Consider the following 20,444-nt stretch of genomic DNA (forward strand, 5'->3'; position numbering starts at 1 on the left):
CATCAAATTATTTATATATTCTCTACAGAAAAATCTGCCAAATGGATTGTTTTACATAACTCCTCTGGATTTACGTTCCAGTAAAAAATCTGAACCCTGAGTGTCCACCGTGTAAATGTCCACTGAAAGATTTCACAAAAACACGCAGCTTCTTAAGGTGCATTTAAAAAGAAAAAATGTCTAATTCTGGTTTAAGTGTATTTGGGTCAATAATGTCACGAGTGGCACAATAATCAGAGCTAAAATGTTTTGTTGCTGGAAGAATTTGATTAAAAAAAAAAAATCAAATGAAGAGGAAACAAACAGGAGAAACTCTGTTTAGTTACTTCATGCCTTAAGTTATTTTAGGGAGGCTAAATTTTATTATTTTACCAAAAACAGCAAAAATAAACAGAACAACTGACCACAATAGAGAGAATTTATTTGTTATTAAATCCAGATGATATTTTATGAGCTCATTTACATGAAGCATTGTTAGTGTTGGCTTATTAGAAGAACTTTAATCTTTATATAGAAACTTTAATCTCAACATTTTGTCTTCATTGCTGATTTGCCGCCCTCAGTTTTTCCTCTCATCCAGATCATAAAGCTTCATCAAAATACATTGTTATTGTCCATCTGTTAAATTGGCACAGTAGAAATGTTTGATAGTCTGGGTCATGACTTTCTTCAACCATTAATTTTGAGTTAGAACAAATATTTTCTGTACATTATGAAAGCGTCACCATTTTTTCCAAAGTTGCTCTAAAATGCTGTGAACTGCAGACCTGGTCACCACAAATCTGGACAATCAGAGGCTAAATGTAACGCAATGATGCCAGTAGCTATTAATGTTTGGTTCAAAGACACTCATCTAGTTAAAATGTCTGGTTATCTCGAGTATATTTCTACTGAAAATATAAATATATTATACACGATCCTCCTCATGTTGATCCGTCTCGTTTTGTTTGCAGAGTAAATCTGTTAACGGCAGCTGAACATTAGCAGATCGACCCGTTTCAACAGCAACCGAAGAGGATGAGAGCAGAACAGAACCTGGCCAGAACCGACTGGGCTTTGACGAATGTTTAGAAAAGAACTATTTACAACACTTGCTTATCTACAACACAGAAACCGTGTCCTCAGTAGGAACATGCACAAGTCAAGGACGTCAGCAAAGCAAAATGTTTCTCCGTAAGCGATGTCTGACGTTTTAAACACCTTCAAAAACAGACCGCCGTCAGATCTAACGCCGTCGCCATGAGACTACGAGCATGTAGAAATATATTTACATGTAACAGAATAAAAGATAATACTTTACATTTCAGTAATATTCCCTGTTTGATTGAAGACTGACAATATAGTCTACATTTAGGCAGAAATGATTTTCAAAGCAAACATCTCAGGAAACGTACAGAACTCATCCACAAAAGATAATTCCCTCAGCAAATGAATGGAGCGTTTACATCCACGGAAACCCAAAAGTCTCGTCGTCGTTGCAGAGATTCCATCGCTGCACTGGATGTTGCCCAACGAGACATCCATGCAAGTCTGTATAAATGAGGCCTTTTAGAAAAACTATTAACATCAGTTGTGTTTAGAATTACAAAACAGAAATGGAGAAGAACCCCGGACACTGTGACACTCGCTCTGTACACAAACTTCAGCTTTTACACGCTGGTACAGTTTGGAATCTCCCTTGTGCTCTCGCAGGCGTTTCCGACTCCTCCTGAGCAGAAAACACAGAATAAGTCAGACAAAGAACCGACACGTTCAGTTCAGTCAGTTCAGTATTGTGACTTTCATTTTTCCAGAACAAAAGGCTATTTTGACATCAATGCCTTGTAATTAATTGCTAATCACAAGGCTCTGTGGGTGTAATGACATAGGAACAAAACATGCCCACTGAGTATAATAATTATAGAAAACGTTCTAGAACAATCACACACTTCAATATCATTTTTTCCAGTCTTTTGTTGATAACTAAAGAAAACAAAGAGTAGCGTTTACAACAGCTGGTTGTGAATCTTAAGAGTCATATTTTGACACCTGAACAGATTTGATAAGTAACATAAAATAAAACATTATTATGAAGAGCGTATTGATTTATGGCTCCAGAAGCCCAGTAAAACTGTCTGGGTTTTCTGCAAGTCTGATGTCTCTTATCAGGTTATTTCAGTCGTGAGAAAAGACATTTAAATGTATCTGTACCTTGATGGATATGCAGACCATTTAATAAAATATTTTATCATTTGTCCTTTTGCTTAAAGGCATACCAAATCTGAATATAATCTGCAAAACAATGAAAAGTAACAAAATGTCTTTTACAATCCCAAAAGAAATGCTAAAGTAAAGCAGATGCAGAAAGACATTGACTCAGACTGGGCCTCCTTCCTCCAGTCCCCTGTGGTCCAGTTCTGATAATGGACCATCGATGGTTCTTCTGTGAGAGGACGGGTCACTGACTGGTCTCCAGCTGTGCAGCTCCTTAGCAACAAACTGGGATGAAATGTGTATCCTGACCTTTTCCCATCTGAACCAGTATGATCTTCTTCCCCAGTTTGAGCCTCAGCAACTCATTTGTTGGACCAAACAACTCGGGTCTTCGTTCTCTATACGTATTCGTGACTCTGTTGCCCTTTCACCTCTCTGCCTGCCCTTTAATAGCCGCTGACCATCCAGACCAAGAAAACCTGACAACAGTTGCATTTTGCTCTGATCCAGTCATCCAGCAAACTTCCTCAAATTCCCAAATTTCCCTGCTTTGAGCATCAACTGGGAAGTAAAATTCCCAGCTGCTGCCTGACATATCCCACCGGTCGTTGGTTCACATCCTATAATGCGCCAACAGTAAGAGTCCATTTGTCTTTAGACCCTTTGCTGACTTGGAAAGTTTTTAGAGTACTTAGTTTCTCCTAAATTTATTTTTTCCTGATAAATTCCAAAACTCTAATTTATTTGACTTTTTTGTAAACTTTCAGTTGAATAAAGTTCAACATCTGTGTTGCAGTTTTGTTTGTCGACTGTTAAAAATGAATCAAGTAGTTAAATGTTCTCCTTTTATTCCCCAAAATAACTTACAGGTGTTAAGAGTTTATCCACCTTCCAAGGACATTTATAGTTAAATGACTTTTAAAATAGCATTAGTTTCCACTAAATATCATGTTAGTGTGGTGCTTTAGCATTAGTGGAGTTAATGTTTATGATTAATGCTTCAGGTTTAACACAACTAATTATTAGCTAGCAGTGCCCACCAATGTCTCCTCCCCACTAGAGAAGAAATAACTAATGTTACTTACTGTACTTCAAGTGTCAGGTTGTAATGTCATATCTCATTGATGTGACACAATTTCACTAAACACCAAATCATTCATAACCCAGTTTCAAGCAAGGGTTTACATTAAACTACATGTCCTGTTTTATTTCTTTTTCTCTGCATGAATAAAAGTGTTCAGAGGAGATCGCTTCCTGTCTGTGTTGACTGAGATGAATCACATCCGCCCTGCAGACTGACAGCTGGAAGCAGTTTCTCCAGACAAAACAGTGATTGCTCCCATCGTTTGACTTTGACTTACTCTTGACCCGGGCATCCAGTTCCTTCTCCATGAGCTCTTTGGATGCTGTGAACTCGCTCAGAGTGATTTTCGGCGTGCTGTCGCCCTGACCGACCGAGCCAATCATCTCCTGCTCCTTCTCCTGGTTCACCTCAGCGTATATGTTGATCCAAGGTATTTTTCTAGGGATTAGAAAGGAAGACTCAATCAGTCGCCCACAGAGCCGTTTCTGTTGCATCAGAAGTGATTACTGTGACATCCAATCATCTGTTTATGCAGAAGCTCATTTCAAAGAGTGCAACTTTGTCTGCCAAAGCAAATATTTGCATTCCAAGGTTAAAATCATCTTCAATGTAATTACATATCTGTAACTTATTCATATGGAAATAACAGTAACAATGGAACTCTGCATAATTTACATCTAATATATTTTTATTCAAACTCTATCCAATTTATTTCTAATTACTCTACATTCCAGTTATTAATTGCTCTGGTTTGCCGACTATGATTCCCTAAAAAATGTATTTTCTCTGACTGACAGGAGAAATTACTAATCCATAATTAATGGCAGAGTATCCCAGTGTTTTCATATTCCCACTGAGTTTTCAAAATAATCACTTTGAGGAATAAATAATTTATTCAGCAAATAAAAGCACAAACTCTGCATATCAAACCACTTAAGAGTTTTTTTTTCTGCAATTTTATCGCTGATTGCGGAGCACGCCTGATGCATTGTAACCATTAAAAAGTAAAGACAGCGTTTGACTGAAACTTTCAGATTCAAAGCATCAAATCTGACTGCAGCTGATTGGTACAGGCCGTGTTAATCTCCTTTCATCAATAATGGAGAACATAGTAAGAGATGTGATCCTGTGATCCTGCTGGGTCTGCAGCAGGTGGGTGGAATCAGAAAGTCGCAAACCTCTTAAACTTGTAGATGAGGAAGACGGCGAGGCCCAGGAACACCACAGAGAGGAGCATGAGCATCGCAGAGCTGCTGTGTCTGGGACTGGAGTCCACCAGCGGCGCTGTGGACACAGACAGGGACGGAGCTGAGGAAGAGGAGCCATCTTCATCTCACTTCATGCTCATATTAGCCGCTACGCTACCTGATATCAGAAATCTAAGACCTAAATTTGGTCACGACAACAAGACTAAAACAACAACAACGATAATAATAATAATAATAATAATAATAATAATAATAATAATAATAATCATAATCATAATAATAATAATGGTTTTACAGAAAAGACCCAAACAAAGAAGAAAATAATAAAAATGCAAGCCCGCTCCAGAAATATGTAATAGTTATATTAGGATTCTCATTTCAGTAGCAGAATAAGTTTCATGTTAGCACCTTTAAGCACCTTATGCTCAGTTCAGGATAAGTTTAAAACATTTGGGAAAATTTCTGTATTTAACTTGAGGATCTTGGAGAATGTGTGGATTACAGAAAATAGAAAGTGAAGTCAAACTGCAAACAATTATTTCGCTTGGTGTTCACATGCATTCAAGCCGCACCAGATTTCAGTTCAACCAAACTGAGATCGAGGTTTTTAAGTGGACCAGAGTTCAGTGTTCTGGTCAGCATCAGAATTCGATTAAGCATTCACACCGCCCCAAACGAACCGGACTTTCTACTCAAACAGACTGGAGTTTGATCAAAGCAGACTAAACATTGTTGGTGGGAATGCACCCTAAGACATATTGCTCTGCCTGTGCTTTGAATTTAATGACTTTTTGTTTGCATGGTGATTTATCAGAGGGATGGTTGGGCTTATCCAAACGGTAATAAAGTTTCCATTACAATTTATATGGCAAATGACTTTTTGGTATAAACAACAACTAAGTGGAACAAAATACAGTGTCCAGCAAGTAAGGTGGTGGTGCTTTAAAGAAAAAACAGAGTACAGAAGCATTTCTTCTTCTCTGTTTACTGCTCTTTAAATGATGTAACTTAATTGGATGAAAGGTTTTCCTTAAAAACATTCTCTCTTCGCATGTGTCCTGAGCTAATTTGCATGGCAATAAGCCATTAAGTCGCTAGGATTTATTTTAATATCTGGAACATCTGAAGGTGTAACAGCATGAAATTGTTTCTGAGCAGGTGACAACAGCAGGAAATTCACACTTTTCAGCTGGATTCGAAATGCTTTCATGCACAGTTATTTCATACAGGAACCCATTTGCACTTTAGAATATTAATATCACTGTGCATGGTTTATCTCACAAGGCACCCTCATTAAATTCCCCTCATTGTTTCTATGTCTGCAGGAATGTTTGTCTCCTCTGTCATTCACGGGGAAATAACGCCATTTCCACGGCTTCCAGAGTTCTCCTGAGACCCGCGACTCGGAGATGGAAGTGCGTGTGGTGGCGACCTTTGTCGCGCCGCTTGAAGGCTTTTCAGACCTTTTATTTGGAGGTGAAATATAAAGAAGAATCCAGCTGGGTACAGCACCAATGTCATTAGAGTTGCAGCACACTGCAGGAGTATCTGGCTGTTAAAGCTGTGCACTTTGAGCTACGGAGTCAGAAATAGTGTGGCTAATAAAACCAGCCAGGCAAAGAATACAATGTGTATTTGTCTAGTAGAAAGGAACAGGAGACTCAGGGAACCACCAGGCTGTAGGTCAATAAAAAGTAGAGCTTTCTAGTCCAGCCGTGGCGTTTAATGTCTCTTTGTCTCCATGAATCTCACAAACTGCACTCCAGGGTCAAAACTGTCAACCAGCTTTCTCCTTTCAAGCAGTTAACAACTTCTCAATCCCTAATTCCATCTCTGCCCTCAAATTGTACACTGTTCCTTCTCAAGGACTAAATAATCAACATAATTATACTCAGTGTAACACTCATTTTGTGGTTGGATGGCTGTATAAGAAATGGAACAGATGTTCAGCTTTTGATGGGAGGCATAAAAGATCCCTCGTCTCAAGGAGCTCCACTTAAAAACCCGCCCCCCCACACTCCCCTGTGTTCCCGCGCCTTTCCGATGGAAGCCGACTGAAAGGAATTTTAATTGGCAGACCAAAGAAAAATTTCTTGTTGTCAAAACACGGTTATTACCATTCGGTTTTCTCTGCACTCCCACAACAGAAATTGCTAAAATGAATTAACGCCTGTCAGAGGACAACATTACTGCTGACAACTTAATGACGGGATAGGAAGCAGGGAGGGGAAACCTTCCTCACCCAGCGTTAACTGCGTGTTGTAGACGATGACTCTGACGCCAGGCTTCAGCTCAAACTCCACAAGGTTTTGGTTCAGTGCGCTTACGATGACGCTGGACGCCTGTTGGGTAGCAAAGGGAAGACATTTACACGCCGAAGCCTAAATCTGACTGGTTTCCATTCATTTCTGAAAGGCCAGATTATGCCAACCTTCTCTAGCTCTTCCTCACTCTTTTTCTTCCCCTCGGATTGGTTCTTGTTGGGTAACAGAAAGAGTTCTGCAGCTGTTGGAACTCCTGGAAAAACGGCGACCAAGAGCTGATCCTCTGGGAAGTCCGACACCTGGTGGATGTAGAAATATTTTATTACGTGGCCTAAACAAATAACCCAGCTCATTACAAAAAAGTGAAAGATAAACGAATCCATAACAGACAACGTGTCAATCAGGCAAACACTGATAAGGAAAACAGTCGACGTCCTGGAGGCGTTCAACAGTGACAGTAAGAACATTTCCACACAGAAAGTGAAGGAAACTCAAAGGATTGGGGCTGAACAGATGTAGCCATAAGGATATGATTAATCAGGGAGGTTAGCATAAAGATTGGACTCGATGTAAGAAGGTCATGTGACCTGATGAGTTCAGATTTACTCTCTTCCAGGAAATGTTTCATAATCCTGAATAAAGCAGAACTCATTGTGAAAAAACCCAAAAACTTGGTTTAGCTTGTTTCTATTTTCCGATCATTTTAATGTCTGATATGAAATGTGAGTCTCATATCAGAGACTTACATTTTTTACCTTCATTGGTACTCTTATTTGCTGAAGTCTGTAAAATACACACATCCTTTGGGTTCAAGTGGTCACCTCAAGGATGAAAAGGGAAAACAGGCACTGAACACATCACAATATTTTTAACAAATATATTTCTAATGATGATTCACTAAAGATGGTGAATCACAAAGTACAAAGTTTTAGATACATTTCAGGAAATATACTCATTTTTTTCTATGTCATCCCATTTTATAACACACAACTTCATTCATGTACAACTGAGCTTTTCTTTCCCTGAATGTAGGGACTACATGTGTTTTTAACATCTGGTAAGAATTAATGTCATTAGCACCTTTACAAATACATCTACTTCACTAATATGTTATGTACAATATTTATTTTACCTGCTGTATGTTAGTCAGACTATCATCACTCCCCTCCAGAAAAGGGCACACATGAGATTGTAACGCTGTTTAAGTGTCACCATAAATGATGACTTTACTAAATGATCTAAAATTATTATGTTTTGTTTAGGACATTTTGCTGAGTTTAGGCAGGAAAAGAGGCTCAGTCCTCACTGGGAAACCGGTTCTGGTTTCTGGATATGTTCCGACTATTGACAAACACAAAGAGATTCTAACTTTAATGTCAAGAACTATTTATTAGTTTACTTACTGATAATTAATAACAGACATAAAACCAGTTAAACAATCTAAATAAATTATAATTTTCTTTTAGGAAGAAATTCAAGGAAACTTTGAGATTGGAAAACATCCCCAAAGTGTGACTGAAATTGTTTCAAAGCATTTCAAACAAGCTTATGTTTCATAAGAAGAATGTGAACTATTTTCATCTTTCAGTCCAATAAACTAAATTTAACTGGGTGTTTTTATACAGAAACAGAAAACAGATCACATTCAAGTCTAATTAATTTCAGTCACACCAGTCATATTCACTTTCAGTCCAACAGAAGTATTCAATTTGACTCGCTATAATAAGAATCAAGCTGTCAGATTCCCAAAATCAGAAACTGAAAATGAAGATTGTTTATCCCAAAATAAAACAGCAAAAAGCAGAAGAGCTGTGATGATACATTCGACTCAGGAGACGAAAATATCCATGATGTTGTCCACGGCAACAAGACAGGCAGAGATTATAGTAACATTTTGGGAAAACTACTTTACAAATACGGAAACCACGAATTGTTTTAAAGAATAAAATCAAGGTGAAATATTTCAATATTTGATCAGATTTAGATCTGGAAAGAGAGACTATCAAATACAATAATAAAAACTTTAATTTCAACAACGTTTCTATAAATTGTGTGGCAGCGTTTTATGTATTCAACAGAATAAAGATGTTAGAGGATTTATTCTAGTTTACGCTCCATGAAGCTCATTAATACTGAGTTATTCTGGAGGCCAGATGAAGTTTGGAGCTGTGGACTAATTGACTGAAGATGGTTGGTGGTCTCTGTGCTCTACGCTCCTCAGCCGCCTGCTCCAGGATCTCAGTAGGCCTCACTCTGTTATAACATGACTAACAGCTGACAGCAGGATAACTAGCAGCAAAGAGCTTCCAATACTGGACTTTCTGCACAGGCAGAACCATGATCAGGGTACCATGCTCGAGCTACCCGAGTTTCTGACACAGACCCGTTCTTTAAAGGCAGTCTTCACGCCTAGCGGCTGGATTTTTTATATATATATATATATTTTTTTGTTTTGTTTTACATGTGGCCATGGTACTGACCTGAATTCAATGGTCACAGCATAATGTTTTTCAGTGAGGGTACTGGTTGTTTTACCTCCTTAAAATGTGCTGAAACTAGATTATTCAGAGGAAAAAGTTTTGATCTACCTGTATGGATTGAAACTCTGATGATAACATAACTAAACATACTTTGTTTAGTTATGTTATAACTAATAACTAATCAAACTTTGATTTTGTTAATCATTCCTGTCTAAATATCACACAACCATGATGAGACGTCCGTATCGACCGCTGGTTTTAAACTGGTGCAGAAAGATTGTTCTCCGGTTCTACAAACTCCACAAATAACAAGTTGTGCTTGAACTGCTTTTTACATTTTCTCTCTCTCACTGCGTGTTTTTTTCTAAATAAAAGCAAATCTTAGCAAACTAAATCTTTCTACAGACACTCCAGGAACCTTGAATGGTTTATTATATTTCTATAATGGACATCATCGATTCAGATGCATCTTCAGCAGGGAGAATCTGAGCTGCAATACATTCAAGATTTTTTTTCTTTCCAGTATGTTTATCAACAAGAAAGAGAAATATTGATTATGTTTCCAATAGAAACACAGCCTTTGGCTCCATCCCACACTTATGGGTTTATAGAACATTAAGGACAATTCTTGATAATAATTCAAGGAGTTTTAATTAGTAACTATACATATGGTGCAAACTTGACACTTAAGTTTGGACAATTTTTGATATTTTTTAAAATATTTTTGTATATTTCATGTGTTGAAATAGTACCTCCAGGTTTGAATTACATGTTTTAGATTCCAATCATCCATCTATGTTAGACTAACATGAGATATTACGGTTCTGGACTGAGGCGAAAGGTTGAGAATCAAGAGTAAATGTTTTCTATATTGGTTTCCAGAGCAGCATTTCATGAAGCCCTTAGCATTTAACAAGTTTACAGAGTCAATGGGAGAGACAACCTGTGTGGCAATCATTCTTAATTTCACAGCCTGCCATGTTTTTATGTCGTTTCTGTGGTCGGGGCGACAATAGTGCCCGTACAGCCAAAGTACATCAATTACCAGGCCCAGAAATCACTATTGGAGCACCAAAGTATTGGACAAATGATAGCCACAGGCACGTCTCGCAATGAGAAAAGGAGTAGTGAAGGGAGTGATAAAGTGAATCAATGACAAAAGAGGCAACGGCCCCTGAAAAAAAATCAATGCCCTTGAACCATGTTTACACTCAGTGCAATCAGTCATTAGTTTAAACATATGGTGGGTTCATCTGGAGGGCTCCCTGTTTGGATGCGCTGCAAATTTAGTGCTGGATGCAAAGAAAAAGGAGAGATGGGTTCCACATGGAGGTCAAGGTTACTTACTGAAGTAAAAACACAACAGAGTCTCAAGGATGAATATTTTGAAGCTTTATATAAGGAAACATATTTTAAATAAAAGGCAGTCTAAATAAATTCTACTTGGGAATTAAATAAAAGTAATTTTTTAAAAATGTGATACTAATAAATGATAAATAAATCTGAAGATGTCACTGATATAGTTGAACTTCTCCATTGTTCAAAGTTCCTTAGAGCTCCTAGATCATCTCCAAGTGTTCACCGTTTATTATCTTTGAAAGTCACCAGCATTTACAAATTAGCCACAAACCCAAATGTCTTTGTTTCGTTTGGGTTTGTTGTATGATGATGCTGCAGAATCATAAACATGGGGAACACAGAAGTTCACTCCAGTAAAATCCACCTCTGTCCTAGTCAAAGCTACCGGCTGAACTTTTATCATGACAAACTCTCTTTTGCTCTTTCATCCTTTAGGTTTACAAAACCGGCTCAGAGTTTCCTGTTAAAATGTTTTCTCTAATAGATAAAGCTGCTAAAGCATCTACTACTGCCACTAACCTCGTCCTTTTCCTGAACGCTGATCCTGGGCCAGTACTTTGGTTTCTGTTTGGTGTCTCAAAAGTCAGTCGGCCGCTCAAGCTCAGCCAGGTTCTGGTTCTGCTGGAGGTTTCTTCTTGTTAAGGGACAGTCTTTTCTCTCTTCTCTATGTTCATGCACATAGTTTAAATAAAGCTAACATGTCTGCATTAGAAATATTTTTTATACGTCTGATATAATGTCCACTTTTCTGAGAAACCAAATTCTGGAATTTCATTAACAGTAAGCCATAAAACATTAAAAAAATTGTTTTTATAATATATCACTGTGTGTAAAAGTTTAATGTTTGAGTTGAATTACTGAAATAAATGAACTTTTCAATGAAATTCAAATTGATTGAAATTAACATGTATATTTGCTCATAAATGTGTTAGCCATTAGGACTAAATGGGATGAGTTTTTTAATAAACCTGCATCAGCTGGACGTTCCTCCATGCCTCTGGGCAGCAACAGTAAGAGGCTCCACTAGACTGATGGGCTGCATTAACCTTGGAGTGAAGATGTGGGGGAGTGCCAATATTGCAGACGGTGTGAGGCTGAGCTGTGAGAAATGTTGATGGAAATTGTGAGGGAGGCAGCTGCAGACAGGGAGAGTGGAATGAAAATCTTTATTACTTCAAATGTGATCAGGACCAGCAGTGGTACTGAAACTAGCCCAGGTGAAGAGTGCAAAATCTTTACTTTAAAGACCTCAGCAGTGAAGTTAAGCTGAACCACATGTCCGTTTAATGGAGCCTGCCTTTAATTTTTGGCTTTTTACGCTGTTCTCCGTGTTTTGATGATGTTTACTGTGCCGTGGCGCTATCAGGCCAGCCGGAGAGCTCAACCAGAACAAAACGGAGGAAAAATAAACCCTCCTGTCAACACTTGGACAATATGTTTGCCTGGAAATGAACTTGATGTCAGCTGCCGTCATATAAACAGATCTGAGCAGATAGAGAGGAGCTGATATCAAACTGTGACAGGATATTGTCAGAGGATAAAAAACAAACAAAAGCGACGATTCAGCCAACAGCGTAATCTAATAAAACCCATTTTCACCTCCTGCTTTCTTCTAATATTTCACTGCAACTTGGACTCTGAGGTTATTTGTACTGCATGTGCTACAAGTGAGAAAAAAGAAAATAAATAGAAAACAGACAAAACATTCTTTGGTTTACAGTTTTTACAGTTTTTATTTCAAAACCAGCATAAAACCAAAAATTGTCAGTTCCAGCATTGATAACGTCGGAATTCCTGCAGTCTGAAACACATTCACAGAAATCTTTTTTCAACTCTTTACCATTTGTAATTTCTTTTCATTCATGTTATTGGGACACAAAGTCATGACGAGCTTCAGATTGTGTCCAACTCTCCAAAATGGAATGGGTCGAATGGGCCAGGACCCAAAGTACGCCAGTGTAGTAGCCGTACCCTCTTCTTCTTCTGGGATTGTCTTGGTGAAAACGGCTTGTGTTTGAAAAAGATCTGGTCTTAAAGGCAGCAGATCCATCCATCTATAATCTTATATTTATTCTGGGAGTTCGGGTCTTGGAAGCAGCAAACGGAGAAGCCCAAACTTCCCTCTTCCTGGCCCTTTGGGCCAGCTTCTCCTGGGGAATCCCACAGCGTTCCCAGTTCAGCCAAGAAACATCGTCCCTTCAGTGTGACCTGGATCTTCTGGGTCAAGCTGGGTCCTAACAAGCTTGAAATTCATTTCAGACGCTTGTATCTGCAGCCTCGTTCTTTCAGTCACTACCCGAAGCTCATGACCTTATATGAGGTAGGAAAGTAGTTTGACTGGTAAATCAAGATCTTTGCCTTTTGACTCAGCTCTCTCTTCTCTACGACAGATTGGTACTTTAGACCCTGCACCAATCGACCAATCAATCTCCTGCTCAGTTTTTCCATCATTCATGAACAAGACAATGAGAAACTTAAACTCCTCCACTTGGTAGCAGAACATTTTCCCCGAGCCAGCGAAGGCATTCTGACTCAAAACAATCGTCTTGGATTTGGAGGCATCAATCCTCTTGCCATCTGTTTCCCATTTGGCTGCAAACTGCTTAAATGAAAGTTGAAGACAACAGAACCCATCAGAGACCCGATCCTGAGGCTATTAAAACGGATCCTCTCAACACCTTCACTGCCCTTCAATTCTGCCCATAAATCGGTGACAAAAAGCAACCGCTGGGAGAGTCCATTAGGTCCATTTTTCCAACAAACATCTGGAATTCTGATCCAAACAGAATCCACATTCCCACACCATCATGCTCCATCCTGATAAGTCCGAACGCAGAGACTCATCCGCTTCTGGACCGGATCACCAAAGGTTTCTCATCTGCACAATGAAGTTTGAGAATGTACAGCAGGATTTCTCTACGCCTGATTTTGGGCATTTTAATACAAAATCAGGACATTTTCAGTACAGGATCTGAAGAGAATTTAAAAAATGTAAAAAATGACTTTTTAAAAAAAATTCCATTCTGTGCAACTTTTTGTTTTGTTTCATAATCCAAAAAAATATGTTACTGTATCTTACAGTTGCTCCAAAACTCTGCATGCAGTTTGTGAAATGACAAAAATAACCCAGCAGAGTAAAAGTAATGCTGTCTGTATCAAACACAATGAATTCTCATTCACGTTTCTGCAACATAATGAGTAAAAAGACAAACACAAGCCCGGCGCTCTGTGCTTTAAATTTAGTCAGGTGTAGGTGGGAACTGCAATGTGCAGGAGCAGAAAGACGTAGACTTGACATGATAGAATGTGACAGTGCTCATTGTGCAGGGAAGGAATCTCTCCAAGACGTTCACTCCTGCATGCACAGCTTTTCATTGTGTACTTATTTGTGTCCCAATTTATTCTCAGTAAAAAAGTAAAAAAATATTTTGTATTTTAAGTGGTAATCCAGAACTCTTTAAGCATACTCATTTAATTGTCAAATAGAATTTCTATAAAGCTAATGTAATAAAACATTTTTCAGGTCTGTTATTAAAAAAAGGACATTAAAATGATTGTGATTATGAGCAGAAATGTTTTTAGGTTGGCCTTTATGTCCCGCTTCTGCTTCAGGTCTCATTTAATCTGAATTTGACATCAATGATGTGAAACAAGTGTCATTATTCTGCACCAGAAAAATCCAGATGCTGTAGATCTGGATGTAAACAACGGCTGAAAATCAGAATTCAAAAATGATTAAAGAAGTTTGTGTCACTGAAGTGGATCACATTCTAATCTCAATCCCAATCCCACCACTCTTGGTTCCGACTGCACATCCAAACAGACTCTACAGAAGTACCAGACAATGCTCCACAAACGCCATCGCTATTAGTTGTGTTTTCTTTTTATTGGCTTCCCTCGTCCTGCAGTGATTTTGTGACATAACTGTCGACTCTCGTTGCTGAATATCAAATCGATCCACAGCGGCGTCCATATTTCTTCCATAAACAGAGCGCTGCTGTTTACGTCAATGTTCTTCTTCTGCGCATGTGCGGCGCTTTGGGGTCGTAAACAGAGAGGTCTGATTGTGGTCAAATTTAAGTACTAGCATGAATGACCACACAAAACAAAAAAATCAGATTTGAGCAGCTTCTGTTTGACCGGAGAAATGGTCGCTGCATGAGTTACACCTGGATGCATAGAAACTAATTAAAGGAGCCGGATGAAAAGCTTGAATGTGATTTTTGGGGGTATCAGGTTTGCACATGAGATCTCATGCTATAAGCCTCCTCCCTCCACCACCCCCATCACCTCCACTTGCAGCTGTAATGCTCAATCTGCTGCTAAGATGCCTTCAAGCACCACCATCAAATACATCCAGCTATTCATGAGCTGTGAATGGGGAGATGAGTGGCACTTAACAATGATAGGCCACCTACACACACACATACACACTTGAAGCTCTCCTACAATCGAGCTCACACACACACACACACACCCACATACAATATGTGTGTCAGTGACAGGAATCATTACTCAGGTCTCCACCAAAACCCCTGTGCCCCAAGTTCTGGAATAATTTTATCGGAGACTTTTGAAATTAAGGAACTGGAGTCATCATGAAGCTATCAAGGGAGCGAAGGAAAGCAGAGGCGTCTTCACACCTGTCTGATGATGAATCGTAGGGTGGCCCGAGGGAGTTCACTCGTCGCATCGTTGAGTATTGGGCAGGAAAGGGGGTTTGGGAGATAATTGTGAAATAGCAAGCCGAGACAGAGAGGACGGATCGGAGAGGTAGAGACGGACTGAAGGGAAGTCAAAATGAAAATCACTCACTTGTAGCAGAGCCTTCTTAATTACTCTCCCCACATCCTGCCTCCACTCGGGTATGTCGGGGTTGAACTCGTCCAAGTTCGGGGAGAAAGATAAAAGCAGAGATTTGAAGAATTCTGTGGAGGAAAGATGTGGGAGAATCAGCCATTAGTTCACGGAGATCTGAGGCCATTATTCTCAGACAGCTGCACCAAAATGTCATTCTGCTCAAGTTGAGTTTTCAGGTACTTAACACTTGATGAGAAAAAGAGGCTTCCCCACCCCCCATCCCGACTCCTCCCTTTGGCCTAGTGCAGGGAATGAACTTCCTGATAATTAGAAAATGTTCCAGTTTCAATCCAATCTGTCTCCTGCTAATAAATCGCTGCATTTCACAGACACTCCCTTCTATCCAAATGAAATTAAGACACAAACTCTGGAATTTCCAACTGTAAATGTGACAGATTTCATTAATGTGCGAGTTCTTTCACTTTGGAAACAGTTATTGTTAAAAATCAACCTGTGCAGAAGGATCTTTAAAACATAAAACCTCTCAGAGTTCTTCTTGGCTGGAGTTACAGACAGAAACTGACCTTTGACCGCGATGCTCTTGGTGTCCTGCAGGATGCCGTTAGCTGCCGCCACTTGAACCGTGATGCTGTGCATCCCTTCACTCCTGAAGGTGTATGAGACACTTCCATCCAAAGTTATCACCGGCTGCAAGGACAAAGATAAAAACTAATGTTTCTTTGTATAAACCTGCAGTGCCTTCAAAAATATTTAAGCCCCTTTAACATCTTTCATTATGTCACATTACAAACACAAATGTTCGTATTTATTTTGTTGTTCTTTTATTTCTGTGCAGCTCTTCAGTCAGCTGCTATGTTGTTTGTTAAGCGTGTTAGAAATAAAGCGGTGTGGTGCAACTGACTTTTTTGTGGGAGTGCAAAATTGTGAAAATGATAACAACTTGAACTGGCAATATTCTGCATTTTCCAGGCACAAAGTGCCACTTTATAGCACAATCAAGTGACTATGTTGCCTTTAGTTGCCTTAGAAATGCTCTATGTTTAAAAAACTGTGACTCCTGGATGCTTCTCTGATTTATTATCTGCTTGTTCAGCTTAGGCAGATTTTAACTGCAGTTGGTCCATTTTCTGTCTGGGTTCAGATGTCGGATTGATCAGAACTTTGGGAAAAGTTCATCACTTTAGAGCCTAACCCCGCTGTTAGAAGACAACTTTATTTAGGGGTAACAGAGGCTGAATATAAATGTACAGCAGGCTTTTCAGGCTTTTATTGGAAAACAAATTCAACTATGCATGAAAAAATGAGAATCTATCTTAAAAAGAAGCATGCCTTTAGTCTGAAAGTACATCTCTAAAGCAACCATTTTAAGCATCTGTTAAACCTACTTTTATTAAAATTGCACATTTACACATTAAATTTGTCTTTGTTTTTTTGTCTGATGCAACATCAGTATTTTTGAGGCTTAATCTTTTTGATGCAGCCTCAGCCGGTGCCTGAGCGTTGCCATGGAGGAGTTACCTCCGTGTTGTTGCCAAGCCACCAGAAGTAGGTGACAGTGCGTGATTGGCTGGGCAGGACCACCGCTGTGATGTTCACTTCCTTGTTTCTGATCACCACGAAGGGAGCAAGGAGCTGGACGTGCTCCACCGGACCTGGAGGACAAAACAAACAGGGCAGCACTGAGAGCGGCTTTCTCATTCAGACTCAGCGCTCCGAGTGGAGATCACAGATCCCAAACACGCGGGGCTGTGGAGGTTATTCCAAGAGACTAAACACTTCAAATCCTCAGCGCTTTGATTTGACAGGTAGCCGTTTCTGCTTTTCTTTCTCAGCCCAAAGTTCTGCACCTGAGGTGAAACCATAAATAATCCAGAGGTGTGAAAGCGACTGTGAGTCTGCACATGTTGGAGAAAACCGTCAGATTGTCCGGGTTGTTTTTACCTCGTCTTGTCAGAGGCATTGTGGGATATGATCTGCCCTGCGCCTCCATCCTGAGAGCAGGATAAATAAGTCAGGAAAATGGATGGATGCAAACATTTTGAGAGCAATTATATCAACTCCCAGAGAACCTTACGTCATGCACAGAAGGACTCAGGGTGCTTTTACCCGAAGTGATGGATGGACCGTCTAACCTGTTAGAATATTTACTGGATGTAGACTTCTCAGGGATGGTTTACGTGATTTCACGATTAGACAGGAACCTATTTTATGGCAACTGACTTCTCAGGGTTCCTAGAAACTCTGCTTGTTACAAGAAACTCAACATCAAACAGTAATGAAGAATTTACCTAATGCAGCTGATCATATGGATCCAGATCAAAGCTGCACAGACCAGCCTGGCTTCACAGGCTGAACCCTGCAGTTATTTCATTTATGTAGCTAATATTTGTTAAAGGTTGTATTATACGTTTTCCAGACACATAGTTCTATCTCATCAGTGTTGTCACCTTCAGATCCAGACAGATTTCCACCAGGTGTTTGCTAACTGCTGCCACTGCTAGTCTAGAGGAGGTGAGAGGGGGAGGGGCGCTGTGTGAGGCCGGAGGGATGTGTCCTTGTTCAACTAGACCAGTGGTGCCCAAAGAGGGTCCTGGGGGCCTGCTGGAGGGCCGGGACCTCCATGTTTTAGTTCTCTCCCTGGTTTAATGCACCTGGATCCAATGATGGCTCATTAGAGGCCTCAGAAGAACATCGACATGCTGAGGAGGTTGTTACTACCACCAGGGAGGGAGGGAACTAAAGCATGCAGGATGCCGGCCCCCCAGGACCTGCTTTGGACACCACTGAACCAGGTGTTGTTAAATCAACTTGATGTTCATCAATTTCAAAAAGTTAAAACCAAAAGTATTTTCTTGTTGATTTTGTTTGTATTTTCAAGGCAGCAGGTGAACGATCATTTCACCTGCTGCAAACCACTTTGAAATGTTTTACTGGTTATCTCTGCAGACCCCACACATCTTGGACACAAACTGTTTAGACGTTCAGGTCGGTGCTACAGAGCACCGTTTGTAGAAACCAGTCCATACAGAGACGGTTTTGTCCTGTTTTTGTGACAGCACTGCTGCTTATTTTCATAAAACAGTGTGAATCTGTTGAAGCGATCCACCCCGGTGTCTCAAATTAAACCTGTCAAACAAAACGGTTCCTGCTTGTCAAAACTCTGCAGGCATAACATAGTGACAGCAGAAACTCCCCACTAATTCACAGGCAATGTTGATTCTGTTAGTGCCAAAACAAAATAATCATCAGGTATTTTTGACATGATACCTTTGGGGTGAAGCCACAAACCTCCCTGCTAGCAGAACCTGATGGGAGCCGCCGGAGCTCACAGCTGCTTTCCACTAATCTCAGGATGAACTTTCCTGCTGTGGACAGATGCAACACGCTGCATGCACAGTCGGCCGCTAACCGCATCTGTTTGTGTGTTGTTGTGGCCTGGCTGCTCGTCTGGCTCACACTCATCCTCTTTAGCCAGAACTAATCTTTATCCCCACTTTGAGATGTTTGGTGTGTCTTTGCGCTCGGGTTTGCTCTTCCGTTTAAACGGGAGAAGTTGAGAAAGTCATCTGGCATTAAATATGTCGAGATGAGAAACAGTTGCAGTTTTTGGCGTTTCTCCCTGAAGGTATCACAGTCCTAGCTGAATTTACGGCTGTCAGAAATGTATTAATACAGAGCGCGGTGACCCACGAGGACGGCAGAGGTTAAATCAGAATGGATTGAACGAATCAGGGAAACAATAACATGACAAAGAGACAATTTAACACTTACTGAAAGCAGCTTGTATAATTCCCTCAGAGTGCTAAAATAATCCTTTTTTCCATTGTGTCTGAGTGGAGCTGCGAAGCATGACAATTGTGTAATTTGTTTTGTTTGCTGCGGTGCGAAAACCTGCTTCTGCTTTAAATTAGCAATTGTTCTAGATCTGGATCCTGATAAAAGTCATTACCTGCGCTGCCCTTAAAGGCCTCCCTCTCAGTTTGCTTCCCTCCACACGAAAACATCTCATAAGCAACTCTGTTATGACCTTTTCTGTCAAAATCTGTGAGCATAGCTGCTGATTTATCCTCTATAACCTCCTGTATCATTCTGCACCTTTATTCTTCAACAAATTTAGCTTGGATCAACAGAGTGTTATTGATCTGTAGTTACTTTAGCACCAGAAGCATCATGAAATATGATGAGGAAAAGACGAAGATGAAGCTGCAGGTCAAAAGTGTGCAGACTATGTGAGTTATTTGAGATTTAATATAAAAGACCAAAAAAATAAATGCAAAATTAGGAAGATGAAAATGTGGAAAGTATGCATGTATTTAAATAAAGATGACAACATAAATCATATTTTCCTCTGTTTTACCAGGTAAGTTGCTCGAGAACAAAATTCTAATTTTCAACAATGAAAAATATGCAAAACGACACTTTAAGAGGTTAATGTTGAGTGTATAGTGAAACTGATGTTAGCACATAAGTAAATATATTTAGCGCTCAGTGTGTGTTCTGGGACTAGCTGGGCTGCAACTCCATAAAAGTTATTAGAAATGAACCAGACCACCTATAGCTGCATTTCCAATTCAAATGTTTGTAAAACCTTTCAATATTCTGCCAATGACGAAAACACTCAATTTCACGTTTCCATTAAATAAGAAATGAAAGTCACACATGAATAAATTGGTTCCAGTCATTGAAAGTAAAAAAAAAAAAAAGATTTTTTGAATTAGTTGTTTCCATTAACTAAATTTAGTTTTGTTATTCCTTTTGTGCATTTTTATGGTGAATGAAACCAGAGATCATCACATGTCCTTCTCACCCTGAATAAACAAACATATAAATCAGGAAAGCAAAACATAACGAAACAAAACTGTACTGTGGGAAAACTCAAGAAAACGGAATACAAAAAAATACTTGAATTTTGCATCCCACAATATTTATATTTACTAAGAATATTTAGAAAACTAAAAAAAAAAAAAATTGCATTCAGTATGTTTGTATTTTTCACACTTTTTAGATATAAAACCACGGTGGTTTGATGGTGGGT

General features: G+C 39.5%; 1 protein-coding gene across 1 annotated transcript in view; it reads right to left on the reverse strand.

Moving 5' to 3' along the window:
• Window positions 1-973: 973 nt before the first annotated feature.
• LOC102237082 (VPS10 domain-containing receptor SorCS3-like) overlaps window positions 974-20,444 on the reverse strand; it is a 210,630-nt gene continuing 191,159 nt past the window's right edge. Inside the window, exons 20-27 of the mRNA XM_005797660.3 lie at window positions 16,928-17,061; window positions 15,973-16,096; window positions 15,404-15,516; window positions 6,917-7,048; window positions 6,728-6,827; window positions 4,456-4,561; window positions 3,555-3,715; window positions 974-1,708 (exon numbers count right to left, since the gene is read on the reverse strand). Of these exons, the coding sequence (XP_005797717.1) occupies window positions 1,650-1,708; window positions 3,555-3,715; window positions 4,456-4,561; window positions 6,728-6,827; window positions 6,917-7,048; window positions 15,404-15,516; window positions 15,973-16,096; window positions 16,928-17,061 (929 nt within the window). The 3' untranslated portion in view covers window positions 974-1,649. The remainder of the gene's footprint in view (window positions 1,709-3,554; window positions 3,716-4,455; window positions 4,562-6,727; window positions 6,828-6,916; window positions 7,049-15,403; window positions 15,517-15,972; window positions 16,097-16,927; window positions 17,062-20,444) is intronic.

The sequence above is a fragment of the Xiphophorus maculatus genome, chromosome 5, assembly GCF_002775205.1.
Source record: "Xiphophorus maculatus strain JP 163 A chromosome 5, X_maculatus-5.0-male, whole genome shotgun sequence".
Lineage (NCBI taxonomy): Eukaryota > Metazoa > Chordata > Actinopteri > Cyprinodontiformes > Poeciliidae > Xiphophorus > Xiphophorus maculatus.